Source organism: Planococcus citri, chromosome 5 (genome assembly GCF_950023065.1).
Source record: "Planococcus citri chromosome 5, ihPlaCitr1.1, whole genome shotgun sequence".
NCBI classification, from domain to species: Eukaryota; Metazoa; Arthropoda; class Insecta; order Hemiptera; family Pseudococcidae; genus Planococcus; species Planococcus citri.
In genome coordinates this window covers 12,507,265-12,523,616 of record NC_088681.1, presented here as the reverse complement: position 1 = coordinate 12,523,616, position 16,352 = coordinate 12,507,265, and the positions used below count along the sequence as shown (strand labels likewise).

Below are 16,352 nucleotides of genomic sequence, written 5' to 3'. Positions count from 1 at the left end.
TCCGGTGGAAACTTACTTTATTGCATAAAAACTATCTACATACCTACATAAAATAATGGTTGAACAAACAAACGATGTTGATTTGACTCTACCTATTCTAGAAATATTTTCATATCCTGTTTCAGTATACCTTCAATACGGTTAATAAGTTGAGTGAATGTTGGTCTGGACATTGGACTGAAATCCCAACACTCTTTCATGATACCATATCTGATGAAAGTTTTCCAAAAAATTATTAATAATTTGTACGACTGATAAAAACACAGCGAAGTTGATATCAATTAAAACATAACTCGAACTTACATTTCATCGGTGGCAAATGGAGGTTTTCCCATCCTGTAGCCGGATACCAGTTTTTCATACAGGTCATCAGAACGCTGAATTCCTATACAAGTGATAGAAAAAAATCCAAGTCATGTAGCACATTTTTTTTGAATTAATATAAATGTTCCAAGCAGGATGTATTAATCATTTTGTGAGAATATTTTTTATGAATTTTCAACGGAAATTCTTTCATTTGGTTGAAAACTTTTTCACAGTTCCATTTTTGTGTACCTACATTTTTTATAGGTCGAATAAAATAATTTTGAGATAATGAAATTAAATCACGGATTGGAATGGCAAAAAGTGCTTTCAATAACCTCGCCAATGTGCTGGGAAATCAAACGATTAGTGTAGGTCTGAGAAAGAGAATTATGAGATGCTACGTATAGACCATTCTGAAGTATTCCTGCGAAACATGGATCATGCGTGTAGAAGGCCGCATATTTGAATGTACCGATTAGTAGAATACAATAAAACCACAGGTGGTAAAAACTGTATCCAAATGTCCGAAGCAAAATGACCGCCAATGTCCCAAAAGGTGTATCCGAATGTCCGAAGTAAAAAAAAACTTGTATGACTAGGGATTCCCAAACATATCTGGGTTTTGACGAATATGGAACCCAATGGAAAGTACAACTACCTACATACCTTGCATGTAGCATAAAAATACCTAGATAAGCGTAAGGTTGGTGAAGATGAGCTCATGAAACCCCAAAATAGATTTATGAGAGGCCCCACTCCCAATCCTGGAATTATGATCGACTGTATAGCCTAAGCCTTATTGCATTTTTACTTCAGGAAAATCAGGCTAAAAACCATTGAGAAGGCACAAAAATTTACTTTTTTACAGCTGAAAAGTCTAAATCCTTAAAAGGCATATCAAGGACCCCCTCAAAACGCACATGCAAATTTTCCCGCCTTCAAAGTCGATTTGTGAGGTTTCTCTTCTCCGAATTGCTCTAAAAAGTTGATTTTTATTTTTTTGACCTTTATCGACTGCTTTTGTTTCTCCCTCTCAAGAATTTGGACATACCTCAATTTTTTAGCCAAAGTAATCGCCACTCAAATTTTTCAAATCCAACATAAAATCACACAAAATGTGAAATTCCACTGGCTAAAGCTGAAATGTTCTTATAGTCCAATAAGAGGGGGAGGGATGAAAAAAAATTGTTTAAAACGTTTGTGTCTATAATCTTGATTGAGAACTGAAGAAAATTCTAAAATATCTTTCTTGATCTTACAATTATGAGTAGATCATTTCATGACTATTAGGTATACCTTTTCTCTGATATTTAACATTTGCCTAGGTATAGGTTAGTACAATTCATTTTAATAATCTCCCAATTTTCAAAACGTAAACCTAAATGTTCTTTTCCAATTTCAAAAATCAAAACAATTTCACAGGTAAGTTTTCAACTATTTTTTCAAATTTTTGATCAGAAATGATATCTTTCTACAATTTAGCATAATTATTAATTAATGCGAAATATTTGCCAAGAAAAATTTTTTGAACTAGGTACATTATTAGAGCTCGGATTTTTATGCACTTAAAAAATCATTTTATGCGCTTAAAATATGCATTTATTTTGATCAAATTATGACAAAATATGCTCTTATCCATCAAAATATGCACTTTTATGCAACATCAATATGGGTATCTATAGAAAGGATTTTTAATTTTAAAGGTGCAGGGAAGGCTAGAAAATGAAGAAATTCAAAAAAAAGAGGTTGAAGTCTTCAATTTTACTTTGAATAATCAATTCTAGGTTAACAACTACAAGTCGCCTCAATGTAGTGAAAAAATTTTTTAAATTGTTTTTTAAATTTTTTTCAACTTTTTCTACCAAAAAAAGATTTTTTGGCCAAAATATGACTGTAAAATGGAAAAAATGGCCAAAATATGACGAATATGCGCTTAAAATGTCTAAAATATGCATTTATATGCATTTATGCCCAAAATATGCAAAATATGTGCCAACAAGTTGGGCTCATTTTACTCAGAATTGTATGATTCACACAAATCCATAGGATATGCGCAACCTTCTGCGATGAATGAAAATATGACAAATCATAAAAATCCGAGCTCTATACATTATATTCAACAGATGTACCTAGACCTACTTTAGAAACCCCTGTAAGCGCAAAAATCCAAACGGACATTCAGATACACTTTTTGGGACATTCGCGGTCATATTGCAACGGACATTCAGATACAGTTTTTACCCCCCCCCCCTATGGTTCTACTGATAACCACTAATCGGTACATTCGAATATGCACCGATGTAGAATGAAAGAAGAAAGTACATATCTGCTTTCGAGATGTGGTGCTATCGAAGGCTACTACGGATCTCGCATGGATAGACTTCATTACCAACAGGAAGTATAAGCAAGAATAGGAGGGAGCGTAAAGTCGTAGTAGAAGACGTCAAGAACAGAAACCTAAAGTATTTAGCACATAAAATACGAGAAAATGGTATTTTCATGCTAGCGGGACCTACAGGGGAAAATTCAAGGAAGAACTACAAGAGGGAGGAAACGATCGAAGCTGATAACAACAAACTCCTGTAAGACCCTGAAAGAAACTATCAGATACACTAGAAAATGGCTAATATAGATGGAAGTATACGCTATCTCCTGTAAAGGAGTGCGACCACCACGACGGAACGACGATGACGAAGCTTACCATAAAAGAGACTCATACTCATATACCTAATCACTTACCCGGATATGGTGCAGAAGATAAGGAAAATAATTCCCACATAGTTATTCCAAATGACCAAACATCAGATTGTGTTGAAAATACTCCATCTTTTATCGACTCTATAGCCATCCATCGGATAGGCAGCAAAGTCTGCAAAAATACATCACATGAATGGATGGATGTATGTACATATATGTACATATAAAGTGAGGGAAAATGGGGATTGGGGAAGTAGGTGTTTTGTTCAAATAACAATCCCTTCAAATAAATGAAATTCTTACAGGACGTGTTCTTTCATAAATTTCATCTTTGTACATATTTTTTGCTAGCCCAAAGTCGCATATTTTAATGACAAAGCCGTCTGCTAATAAAACATTTCTCGCTGCCAGATCACCATGTAAAACCTGAGAGAGTAAAATACATATGAAAGAAACATAAGTTTTAGATTCTGATTATAGGTAAGTATGAAGAGTGAATGCACTGAAAAAGTTTTGTACAGTGTGTACCTTTCAACTGGCCATGTATTCCATCCCCTTTGATATTTGGGAACACCAATCAATCAAATTTTTAGTTTTGATTGGTGCAATGTCAGTATCATTGTACTCCCCTTGATAATTTCCGTTTCCACAGGTTTTGTCTGGTTCGTCTGCATTTGAAACAGCATTTTCTTTGTTGGTTGCTCCATCATTTGACGAACCATTTCTTCAATTCGAAAGAGAAAATTATTCGTTAGAAACCGTTTTCAAACTAGCCTGTAATGTTCTTATTGTCCTTCTAACATAGCTTGAGCTGAATTGTGTCATTTGCATAAGCCAAATTCCATCAATATTACACTAAATGGATAGCCAGCAAGTCCATTTACCCCGCGTCAATGAACAACAACGAAGCGTATTGGCTTATTTAGTTATTGATGCGATTTTTTTCTGCGCATGGTATCTGATTGGTTAATTTTGATTTTGAATTCAAATTTGGTGGCCGCGTAGATCCGCGTAAATTTGAAGTTGATCGCCTCTTCCCCCTTGCAAAACGTTTCGATGGGCATATTACTTGCGCCGAATGGATGCGCGCGCCTCAATAACCTCACCTTTCCTCTGTGAACTTCGTCAGCATTGCATTTCCCACCCCGGCCACCCGCCTCTCTACACGCTGTGTACCTATCCATTTAGCGCATTGACGTCAATGATTTAGCGTAATATCAATGCCAAATTCCAACAAATTTTTCCAAATTTTTTTTGTTCCAAAAATTTTTTAGAAAGTAAAAATTATTGGATGGTTATGTATTTTTTGCATGTTTATTTTATGGCTGATTGGCTGAAAAAGATTCATTGAAAAAAAAATCAAGATAAGAGCAAATCAATTTTGGAACCCCTTCTGTTATTCTTTTTTGGCTTCCATAGAATGTGACTGATACAATTCAGCTCAAGCTATGTTAGACGGACAACTTAGTTTAGGTATGTACATTGAAATAGAAAATGAACAATAGGCTAGTACCTACCCAATGGTAAAATCAATTTCTCCACTTTCATGTATTTGATTGATGAAGTTATTTCTTTGATTAAAGAGAAAATCGTGCAGATTTCCATACTGACAGTACTCAACAATGACCACCAAGTCGTCTGTAAAGAGAGAAAAAATGATGGATATACTTATGTTGGTATATTCAGTTTCAACTTTCATATGGTAGACATCTAAATAGAAATTAGATTTGTGACTTTCTACTTTACTTTTATCTAAATCGGTGGTGCAAGCTCCCAGTAAGTTTACCACATTCACATGATGACCCAAATATATCATTATTTTTAGTTCAGAAATCAAGGCCTTGACATGAAGTGGATGGGCGCTGAGTTTTACTGTTTTGGCAGCGACAGTTTTGCCTATTTCATTAGTTACACTGATAGCTTCAGCTTTTCGAACAGTTCCAAACGCTCCGGAACCAAGAATTTTTCCTGATTTCAAGTTATGAATTTAATAAAGCGCATAGGTACTGATTAGTACATACCTATGAATCTATGTATATATATATTTAAAGAATTTTGTGAAAAGTTTGTCTCGCCAGCCCTGGCTCTTCATATTACCCGATTTCGCTCATTTTTTTAAAATGTTCTTTATGACGTATAGATGTGCATTCAAACATTCCTCATCATCAAGAATGAAAATAACAGTAAAAAAACAGATACAGAAAATTCAAAGACCTCTAAACAAAAACCATTGAATTAAAAAGAAATCAACAGCTGTGAAAAAACTAAATTGAAATTCAAGAAGTAAAAAAAACTGAATGTAGGTTCAAAAACCAAAAGCAAAAAAAATTGCTCCAATAAAACCCCATATCAAACAAAAAATTGAAAATGAAAACATCAAATATATAAATAAAACAGAAACTAACAACAACAAAACTAAAACAAACAAAAAACTTTGAAAGTTGAAAACCCTCAAAATAATGAAAACTGAAAAGGAACCAAAATTGAATATGAGGAAATGAGGTGGAAAAATAAAACATAAAATTCTAAAAATGAAATCAATCCTGAAAAAACTGAATAGAACCAAAACTACCAAAAGAAATAATTGAAACCAAAACCAGGAAACAATTGTAAGAATAGAAAATTTAGAAACAAAAACGTACTTAACACTTTTGAAACAATCTTGATCATTGAAAAAAATTAAAACTGAGAAAAAATTAATGCCCCCCCCCCACCCAGGGAAAATGTTTGGAAATGAAATAAAACTAATATGGTTGAAAAGGAATAGAAAATGAATTTATGACAAATAACTAGTTGAAAAAAATGAGCAAAAAAACAATAAAAAATGAAAACAGATGGGAATTGATAAATAAATGCAATAAAAAATGATATATACTAATAAAAAAGGAATGAAAAGGAAACAATGATGTACTTAAGAAAAGAAAATTTAGAAACAGAAACATACACTTGATCGTTGAAAAAGAAAACATGAAATTAAGTACCTAAATTAAAATATTTTTCAAAATTGAAAAAAAAACAGGGAGAAAAGTAATGACTGCCCCCCCCCCCAGAAAGTTTCACGTGAAATAAAATGAGAATGGCGGAAAAGGAATGAATATTAAGTAAAAAAAAAAAAAAAAACAATAAAAAATTAGAACAAATAAATTATTACAGGAATCAATGATTAGAACTGAAAAAAATGAATGCCCCCCCCCCAAGAATGGTTTTGAAGTGGAATAAAACGAATATGGTTGAAAACTGGAAACAAATAGAAAATGAATTTATGACAAATAGATTAAAGAAATTAACAAAAAAAAAAAAAAAACAGTAAAATACCATCATCATATTCATTTACTGTACCAGTACATAAAGTACTATTACAAACTTATATTATAGGTATTTTATAATAAGTCTTGTATTAATTTAGGTTAATCCTCTACGAAGAGGTCGTCAAAGCCATGGAATATCTGAAAAACAACAAAGCTCCTGGCCCTGACAATATACCTGCCAAAGTCTTCAAAACTGGCAGCATTAAAGCCACCAAAAGAATCCATCACATCTGCAATCACGGATGGCAAACCGGAGAATGGCCAAACGATTGGACCCAGTCAACTTAAATCACATTGTACAAAAAGGGCTCACCAGAGAACTGTGAGAACTATCGCACCATATCGCTCATCTCACACGCCAGCAAAGTACTCCTGAAAATCATCTATGATCATTATTTTGTATCCACTCATGCAGTCTGAAATTCCACAAGAACAGACCAGATTCACCAAAGGAAGAGGCACCAGAGAGCAAATCCCCAATGTTAGAATGCTCATTGAGAAAGCTTGGGAGTACAGTGTTCCTGCGGTGTTGTGCTTCGTGGACTACAAGAAAGCATTCGATTGTGTCCAGTGGCAGAAATTATGGGGGATTCTGCTGGAGATTGGTGCTCCGAAACATCTAGTGTGGCTGATCAAACAACTGTACAAGAAGGGATCAGCTAATGTCCGCGCCAACAGGACAACATCAGGGAAGTTTCACCCTGAAAAAGGAGTTCGCCAAGGATGCATACTGTCTCAGCTTCTGTTCAACATCTACGGAGAGTACATCATCCGAGAGACACTGCAGAAGATCATTGATGATGCGGATGGAGCTGATGAATGGCCCGGAGGTGTCCTGATAGGTGGCTGGCGGATCACCAACCTTTGGTATGCCAATGACACCACTCCGGTAGCCTCAAGTATTGAGTAAATATGGCTTACTGATCAACACTGCGAAAACAAAGATGATGGTAATTGACTGGCCATCCAAAAACTTGCCGGAGATCCAGGATGTCGGAGGAATTGAAGTTGTCAAGAGATTCTCCTACCTTGGCTCCATCATTGAGAACACCAGCAGATGCGAAGCTGAGATTAGTCACCGTTGCCAACTCGCCAAAACTGTGATGACTCGTTTGAAGCGAATATGGAGCGATTCGGCGATCAGCAGGAGCCTTAAAATTTGACTCGTCAATGCGCTGGTCTTTTCTGTCTTCCTGTATGCGTTGGAGACTCGAACTATTCGCGAAGGTGATAGGCGATGGATCGACATGATGGAAATGTGGTGCTGGAGGCAGCTACTCAGAGTTCCTTGGATGGCCAAGAGAATGAACGCCTCAATTCAATACTCCGAGAGATTGGTGGGACCAAACTACTGTCCGCAGTGGTTCTTTGTTGGATACTTAAGTACTTTGGATGGCTGATGAGAGCGGATGCCGTGGAGGCGATTTTTGTGCAAGGAAAAGTGGATGGAGCGAGAGCCTGAGGAAGATCTTTGACTCAATGGACTGACTCGATTTTCAAAGCGACTGGCTGCAGCTTTGCCAAATGTGTGAGAAGAGCCCAAGATAAGGAGCAGTGGCGCACGCTTACCCGCAGGATTATGTAATTTTGTAGTGGTCACAATACCCCAGCGCAGGGTGATATGATTTAATGATGATGAATTCATTGCTGGTATCTTTTTCATTGATAGGTTGTTCATTTGGTTTAGATTCATTTGGCACAGAGATACTTTTGAACTTGTTTCTGACTGGAATTAACAAAGTTGATTGAGATTGTGCAGATTTGGCCATTTTTTTGGTTTTACAAATTTGGCGCCTTCGAATTTTAGGCCAGCATGGATATTTTCTTGCAGATTCAAGATCATGCACTCTATATTGGTTAGCACGGATGGCTTCAGCTTCTTCAGCATCTTGAGAATTCATTACTTAGGCATTTTAAATAAAGCTTAAGAGATGTACACTCCAGATTAAAAAAGAATAATGTCAAAAATTGATGAATAAAAACAAGAAAAGAATGATGATGATGAAAGTGGAAACAATCGGCAAAGAAAATTGAAAGACATCAAAACAGGGGGGAAAATGAATTTGAATCAAAAACCAAAGAAAGCTGAAAGACATCTAAACAAAAAAAACTAAAATTGAATCCAAAACTAAAAAACAAGGAGAAATGCGAGAATATAAAACTGAAAACAACAAAATTGGAAATTTCAATACCTATAAGTATAAACAGAAACTAACAACAACACAACAAAGACCTGGAATTTTCACTTGGGGAAATCATTGGGAGTTCTTTAACAATTTTGAATTTTCAGTGAAAATATTTTTAATTTTTTGCGTGGGGGGAGGGCAAAAGGCGAGCAACCTGAGCGAAGCAATGGTGTGAGCCCATGGTTGGGGCTGAGGAGCAGCCCAGGGGTCGAACTCCCCAGTAATATTAAATATTGTTATGGGTAATGTAATGATGGAATTTCTATTCTTCTTACTTACCCAATTTCAGCTTTTTTCTAGGGAATTCCCACTTTTCATCATATGGTAACACGTCGGCGTCGACTTGATCGTAAATCAAGTTTTCTTCAAAATTAGTCATTTTTTTTGCTGTGGAGTCTCTGTTGAATGTACTACTTTTATTAAATGTAAAGAGTAATCCAATCATGAATCCTTTACAAATGAAAAGCATATTAAGAATAAGACCAAAATTTTCCTCAGCATTAATTGGATCTACTTGTAATAATAACTTCGGAACAAAAATTACAAACATTATGCATTTGATAGAAACTGGAACAAAGACTATGATGATAATACGAAAATACAATGAAAAATCAATGAATGACATTATCTTAGCAATCTCCATTCTAAGAATATGCCACATGAACGCGAAAATATATAGCATCATTATAGAATTGAATAAAAGGAAGATGAAAAAATTAATGTTTTGCTGAGTCAATTCATCTAGTGATGAAGTGATTATTACAATGATCAGACTAAAGACTATTCCGTAGAGACGATAGAGTGAAAATTTTGTATAATCAAACCATAACAAGGAATCAGTGCCATGTAATACTCTTATAATAGAAAACTTCTTCAATTTTTTTATGCTTATCATTGTAACTGACCCTACAGAAGATAACGCGGTCAATAGTAAGAAACGAAAAAACCACAAAAGCCACAAGTAAATTTTAGGATAGTCTTTTGGGAATTGCAAAAAAAATGTGAAGGTTTGATATGTGATAGTTACCAGTAGGTACATACAGTACATTGTCAAATATCTGATTATCAAATGTTGTGGAGTATTAGTAGCAAAAAAATTGTACAAATAAATAACTAAACAAGTACTGGAAAGTAAATAAAGCAAAACATAAATGCATCCAGAAATGATATCCAGCATTGTGCCAAATGTGTCATCCATCTCTTTCTCCTCTCAACGCCACAAATAAGTGGGCAGAAATGCTACTTCAGATGAGTATGTAAATATTGAGATGAAAGTTTTCAGTGCTCAGTTTCTGAAACATCCGTCAAAAGAAAAATTGAAATTTCACTCATTGTTTTGCATAGGTGGGTTTATGTTTAATAAGCCTTCATGACTTTTTCATTGAAGGTTGAGAGAGTTGAGAGGATTGGAATTTTCATCCAAGTCATCAACAATGTTTTCTTGGTGCTTAATATCCCCACGGGCCACAAATCTCTAATACACGGAATATTCAACACCTGATAAATGAAGGACAAAAAGGTACAAGATTTTCGCGAGTGAATAAAAAATGAAGTGTTCTAGCAGGTACCTATTTCAATAAAGCTTTACGAGATAACGCCGGGCGACTTCGTTTATGTTTTTGACCCAACGGGATAGATTTTGCTGCCAAGGAAGAGTTGAAATTCGGTAAAATTTCACCTGAGCCTAATAATTTTTCTCAAAATGTCCTGATTCTCCCCTAATTGGACTTGAAAAAATCACAGATTGTTCAATGAAATTACAAAAAATTTCATTTTTTTACCTATTTGCCCATACAGAAAAAAACCATGGTTGACTATGAAAAAAAAGTACTATAGTAAACCATGGTATTTTCGCGACTACAGTTACTATAGTAAATCATAGCATAGTATAGTATAGTATAGTATAGTACCAAAATTTTAGGTAAAAAATAGTGTAAAAACACCAATAATGGAATGCCCATCGATGAATTCTGTATTTTCAAGCATTGTAAGCCAATAAATTTTCCAAAAAACGAAAAAAAAATTCAAAAAATTTCATCACCAGCGGGGCTTGACCCCTCGACCCTCGTGTCGTGACACGTTACACGTTACTCCGATCATTCCACCTAACCAACCTACTCGGCCACTGCGCTGCTTGAGGAATAGGGGTTTATTTGGGCATATATTCTATATTTTTAGGTCTGGACTTCTAAATTTTTCAACTTGTTGATTTTTTTTTTTTTTTTTTTTTTGAATGTTACAAATATGGGCCCAATTGACAACAAAAAACGCGATCCGCTAGCGAAAACGCTGGCGGATAGCTAGAAAGTCCTAAAAAGTCGCTGGCGAATTCGCTTTTCGCCATTTTCTTTTCACATGGTGGAAATGACAGCGGATAGCGAAACCGCTATCGACAGTTTTTATCACAGAGCATTTTTGTGGGTGAAAAGCAAAACCGCTGGCATTTTTGAGGGCGAAAAGCGAAAACGCTATTTCAGGTATTAATTTACTTCAGCATTTCGCTTTTTTGCTGGCATTTTTTGATGCATGTTACCATTTGGAATAGTTTAGCTACAAAAACATCTTTTAACGTTTTGCTGTTGAATTTTTCGCGAAAAGGAACTTGAATTAAATAATTAATTCTAAAATGGATTTCAATTTAGAAGGTTGAAAAACATTTATTTTGATGCTTCATTCGGCAAAGTTGAAAAATTTCATTTTTTTTCATCTCCCTCCCTGAAAAATTTCATTTTTTCCAGGGCTTCAAACCCGTACCCGTACCCATACCCGAAAAATGAAATGAGGAATACCCGAACCTGTACCCGTACCCGTACCTGTACCCGATAGAGACTATTTTGAACCCAAATACCCGAAAATACTGGATAGATCGGGTACAGTTTGGGTATTTCACCTAAAATACCCGAACCCGTACCCGTACCCGAACGTTTAAAATTTTCATACCCGTACCAGATACCCATACCCGATTCTCTGAGAAATAAATCTGTACCCATACCCGATACCCTTACCCGAAAACGTTCCAGTTTGAAGCCCTGATTTTTTCTCCATCTCCCTCCCTGAAGATTGAGTCTTTAGTATGGGATTAGTGTTGTATCCAATTATAATCAATTATGAAAATAATCGATTAATCAAGGTGAAATGTAATGTAAATGCGATTATTTTTTTCTGATAATCGAGGATGAATTAATCGATTATTTTGACAAAAAATCACACATCCAATAATCGCATGTTCAGTTTTTTTGGCAAAATTTTTCAATAATTTGAATAAGTTTTCTGCAAAGAGTTGGATTTTTAGGCATGAAAAATCAAAATGAGAGGTACTTTTTGAAAAATATTTCGTTATTTTATGAAAATGAAAGTAAAATTAAAAATTTTGTGGAAAAATGGGTCCAAAATACGAAAAAACGTTGTATTTTTGCATGATTTATTCCAAATTTGATTATAATCGATTATTTTTGAACGATTAATTAAGACAGCAATAATTTTTTGTCAATTAATTTTTTTGCGATTATTTTAAATAATCACATTTGATACAACACTATTTGGGATAAAAATAAAATACAGTTTTCTGACTCAAAAAATCCAAGGAATTAGCTGATAATGCGAATTTCAAAGCTCTATCCTTTTTTTGTGAGGATTGTGTGTGCCTTTAATTTTCAAGTGAAACTGTTACCCATTTATTACACTTTTTTGGGACTAAAATTTGAAGATTGTTTTTGACTCAAAAACCCCTGAAAATTTGACTGCTATGTACCCCAAATTGCTTGTCTTTTCCTCTTAATAATTGTGTGGATATATGTGCTTAGGTATGCAATTAAGTACATATCTTTTTTTTTAGTATGAAGCACTTTCAGTTTAAGAAACCCATGAAATGCAGCATGTTTTTCTTTTTTCTGGAAATGTTTCACAAATAACCAATTTCTTTTTTAAAAAAATATTTCACTGTCATAAACATATCACATACTGTTCAAACACATCACAAAAAAATAGAAAAATTATTGGCTACAGATACATATATTTGGGTGGATAAATTTCTCGAAATCGATCAAAAAAAAATTAGCTCCCTGAACGAGGATCGATTGCCATATATGCTTAATTTAATACCAATTTCTAAACCTGGACTAGTGGTGTACTCCTATAAATGAAGTTGACAAATATCCCTTACATCAGTACCAGGTACACGGGGTAGGAGGAGATCAGCAAGAACCAAACTAAACATCCCAGAGAAAGTAGAGAAGAAAACCGGTTCCATCACTCTTTAGTTGGAGATAATGACTTTACTGTGCAACTACAATATACTACCTAGTACCTAGGCGCCTACCCTACACATTCATATTTCTGTTAATTGTGGGTGTAGTTTTGTCACAAAAGAATCTTTTTCTTTTGTTTGGTCACTTGTTCCAGCTACACATTACCCCCTACAGTGAATAGCATACCTTGTAGAGCGGATTCGCTATTCGCCAGCGAAAACGCTATAGCAAAGTGGTCCTAAAAAGTCGCTAGCGAAAACACTCTCATATTTTGTCACTAGGGGGTGTTTTTGAAAGTTGATGAACATTGTTTTGAATACCAATGATGAATAATTTTTGATGAATTGATGAATGATTTATTTGGGTATACTATGACTTGAAAAAAAAACTGAGCTGAAATTTTGGTATAAAGTGTGATAATTTGAAAAAAAAATTATTTATTTTTTGCCAAAACACGGGATGAAAATTTTTCAATATTTCATTTTGAAAATTTTTTATATGTATCTACAGGTTTATGGTGCAAAGTCCTTCAAAAACTCACAAAAAAAGGATCTGAATTTAGATACAAAATGTGTTCGATTTTTTTCCGCAAATTGCGTCATATTTGTATAGTCTCATGCCTTCAAATTAAAGTGTGAATCGATTTTTTTTTTTAGAAATCATTGATTTTGTCCTTTTGTTGTTTTTTTCTATCAGACATTGTTTCCAAAGGTACCTGAGCAAATTTATTAAATTGTAAATCAACTTAATCGAAATTGAGGTTGGACATCATATCAAAAAACGCAATTCCTATCAGGTAGAAAACGTTCAAAAATTGAATTAAAAGTAGAAAAAATGATATGAATAATAGTCAACACGAATTGTTGAAATTTTCGAATCACGAATCATTTCAGATCTATATTACTTTACTTCAAATAAAACACATGTTTCTCTTTGAACTTTTTTTTAAAAAAATGATTTTCACCAAGGTTTTTATGAAATTTTTTGCGTTATCATAGTTGACTACGAAAATTTTCATACATAGTTAGTATTGTTAACTATGAAAATTTTCGTAGTTACTATAGTTGACTACAAAAATTTATCATGATAACTATACCTAGTTGACTATGAAAATGTTCATAGTTACTATAGCTGACTTTGACATTTCTACAGTTGACTACAAAAATCTTTATAGTAACTATAGTAAACCATGGTTTTTTTCCATATGGGTCGATAACCTTTGCACCCCCTTCTGGGGTTCCATTTGGGTTTCGAACCAAAATATGTAGCATCAAAAGTGAATTCTGGAGCCCAAAAAACGTATATCTACATATCAATACCCTACTCGACTTTTTCATAAATTTACCCCTTTGCACCCCCTCCTGAGGCCCCATTTCTGTTTCAAACCAAAATAACGTCAAAAATAAACTCTGGAGCCTAAAAAACGTACATTCTATTGATACCTACCCCTTTGCACCCTCCTCCACTCCTCCTAGGGCCCACATTTGAGGTTCGAACCAAAATAACGACAAAAATGAATATTCAGCACCTCAAAATACCTGTGTATCAAAAAGATTGACATCCAAATTTGCATTCATTTCTGAAATATGATTTTTGACACCCTGAAAAATGAATCTGTCCCACTGTGTGCCAACGTTTTCTTTGTCAGTAAAAAATATCGTGTTTATCAATGAAAATTATCGGGCTAACAAGCTTTTTCAATGGTTGAAAAATGCTGTGCTTAACACCTAAACTACCATTACTAAGCCATGTTTTATCGTTCAAATGGTTATTGTGCTAACCACCTTTTTTATCGTTCAATTATTATATTTCCCAATTTAAAATATCTATTAGAAACAAATTTAAGATAGCTAAAATATATAGTCACCAGATATTAAATACGAGGGTGGAGGGTGCCCATGCCCTGATAAGTTTTGCACAGTGCCCTCTGGGGGAGAGCCCATTGATGCACTCTCTAAAATTATATATTTTGTACACAGGGCTGCATACCGATATATGTAAGTACCAAAATACCAATATCGGCAATACTGGCAAATTTTGAAAAAATTTACAAATACTGTTTTACCAATACCAATTAGCAGACAGACGAAGTACCGATTTACAAAATACCAATAAAGTTTTTGAAACGACCAATACCGAAATAATTTTCAATGGTATATTTTGGTATTGGTATTTTGTGGTATTTTGAATTTTTTGATTGATTATAAAATTATAAATAAAATAACTAATAAATTACTCATGTTGAAAAACTTGTAAGTGATAATGATAACCCTTGAACTCGCAAATTGAGGTGTTTAAATAGAAAAAAAGTGTAACTTCTAAAAAAATTTGAAAAACTTTGTTAATTCTCAAATTCTGGCCTAAAAACACACTTTTTATTCGGTATTATGTTGGTACAATACCAATACCAATACCAGATACCGAAAAAAAATCCACAACAGAATAAAATACCAATACCGAAATACCAAAATTCGACATCTGTATTGAAGAATACCGAAATACCAATACCATTTTGGGAACTGTATGCTAAATACCAATACCGGGTACCAATACCGTTTATGTTTATCGGTATGCAGACCTGATTGTACAATTCACACCCCCTCCCCCTCTCTCATCGGCGAACAGTGAGCATCGCCTTACAGAATTTCTTAAGCTATATATACGGTCCTAGGATTAAAGAAAATGAGGATATGAAATTTTGCGCTTACCTTGGGGTTCATTTTGTCTGCAGACTTGCATAGAAATGTTGAGATGAAAGCATGGGTAGGTAATAAGTATCTACGTAGTACGTATATCTCCTCAGAATGGATTTCTCTTCGAATCACTTGCTTGTGTTGTAAACCAGTCCGAAATAGAAAATCAAACGTTTGCCAAAACTTTCTCATTTTATCTAAATCAGTGTTGGGTACCTACGTGTATTTCAGTTAGGGCGAAGCATGCATCATTTTTATGAGCTTTATCGTAATCATGATATTGTTTTTGATACGATCATACCATCGTTGCGACTCTTATCAATAAAACATATTACATATTCATCACAATTCCATATAGTAGAAAAATTCCGCGTTGATGCCATCATTTCCATGTGATGAGCAAAAGGCTTACTAGAGACTGTAAAAACCAAATGCGCGAAAAAAAAAATGTAGAAACATGTTAACGTGATATAAAAACGATCAAAGAGAATTAATATCATTAAAAATTAGGTACTTACCTAAAAGTGAAGAAATTCAAAAGAAATAAGTACGACCAAACTGTACCGAAGTGGTTTTAAATTAGATTCGAAAATATTATAAAAATCGCCTTATTTCAATAATTCCCTCTTCCTGATGAATTTGATTGAATTCAGAAACTTGATAGATATCAATTGATGCAATGTTGAATACCTAACTCGATTTTAATAAATTGTCAAAAGTCGTGTTTGAAATTATTTAGGGTATTTTCTTCCTCCACCTTTTTTTTTAGGAAATGTCTTCCATTCGAAGCAATCTTCAATTTTGAAAAAAAAAATAATCGAGGAACACGATTTTGAAATAAAACAGTTTTTCGGCGAGTTGGCATCCCTGACCGAAATGAAATGTAAATTTGAACTCGACGGTGACGAATTGCCA

At 34.2% G+C, this 16,352-nt stretch overlaps 1 protein-coding gene across 2 annotated transcripts; it reads right to left on the bottom strand.

Annotated features, from left to right (window-relative positions):
• LOC135847943 (tyrosine-protein kinase receptor Tie-1-like) lies at nt 1-15,658 on the bottom strand. 2 transcript variants are annotated; one of them, XM_065367684.1, is made up of 9 exons: nt 15,453-15,658; nt 8,777-9,789; nt 4,750-4,971; nt 4,521-4,641; nt 3,532-3,727; nt 3,307-3,429; nt 3,046-3,175; nt 304-385; nt 1-210 (listed from the first exon to the last, which is right to left on the bottom strand). In XM_065367684.1, the coding sequence occupies exons 6-9, from the start codon at nt 3,340-3,342 to the stop codon at nt 93-95; spliced, it is 366 nt and encodes a 121-aa protein (XP_065223756.1). In that variant the 5' UTR covers nt 3,343-3,429; nt 3,532-3,727; nt 4,521-4,641; nt 4,750-4,971; nt 8,777-9,789; nt 15,453-15,658; the 3' UTR covers nt 1-92. The 2 variants fall into 2 exon arrangements, 1 of the variants encoding a protein (XP_065223756.1); XR_010559274.1 differs by lacking the exons at nt 1-210; nt 304-385 and having other exon boundaries at nt 3,160-3,175.
• Nucleotides 15,659-16,352: the final 694 nt, after the last annotated feature.

Bases quoted from the DNA above. Each gene is read 5' to 3' on its own strand.
- LOC135847943 (XM_065367684.1), bottom strand. From the start codon at position 3,342: ATGTACAAAGATGAAATTTATGAAAGAACACGTCCT. The intron at 3,176-3,306 runs GTAAGAATTTCA...GTATTTTTGCAG, and splicing joins TTTATGAAAGAACACGTCCT to ACTTTGCTGCCTATCCGATG. The intron at 386-3,045 runs GTAAGTGATTAG...TCACTTGTATAG, and splicing joins ATCTTCTGCACCATATCCGG to GAATTCAGCGTTCTGATGAC.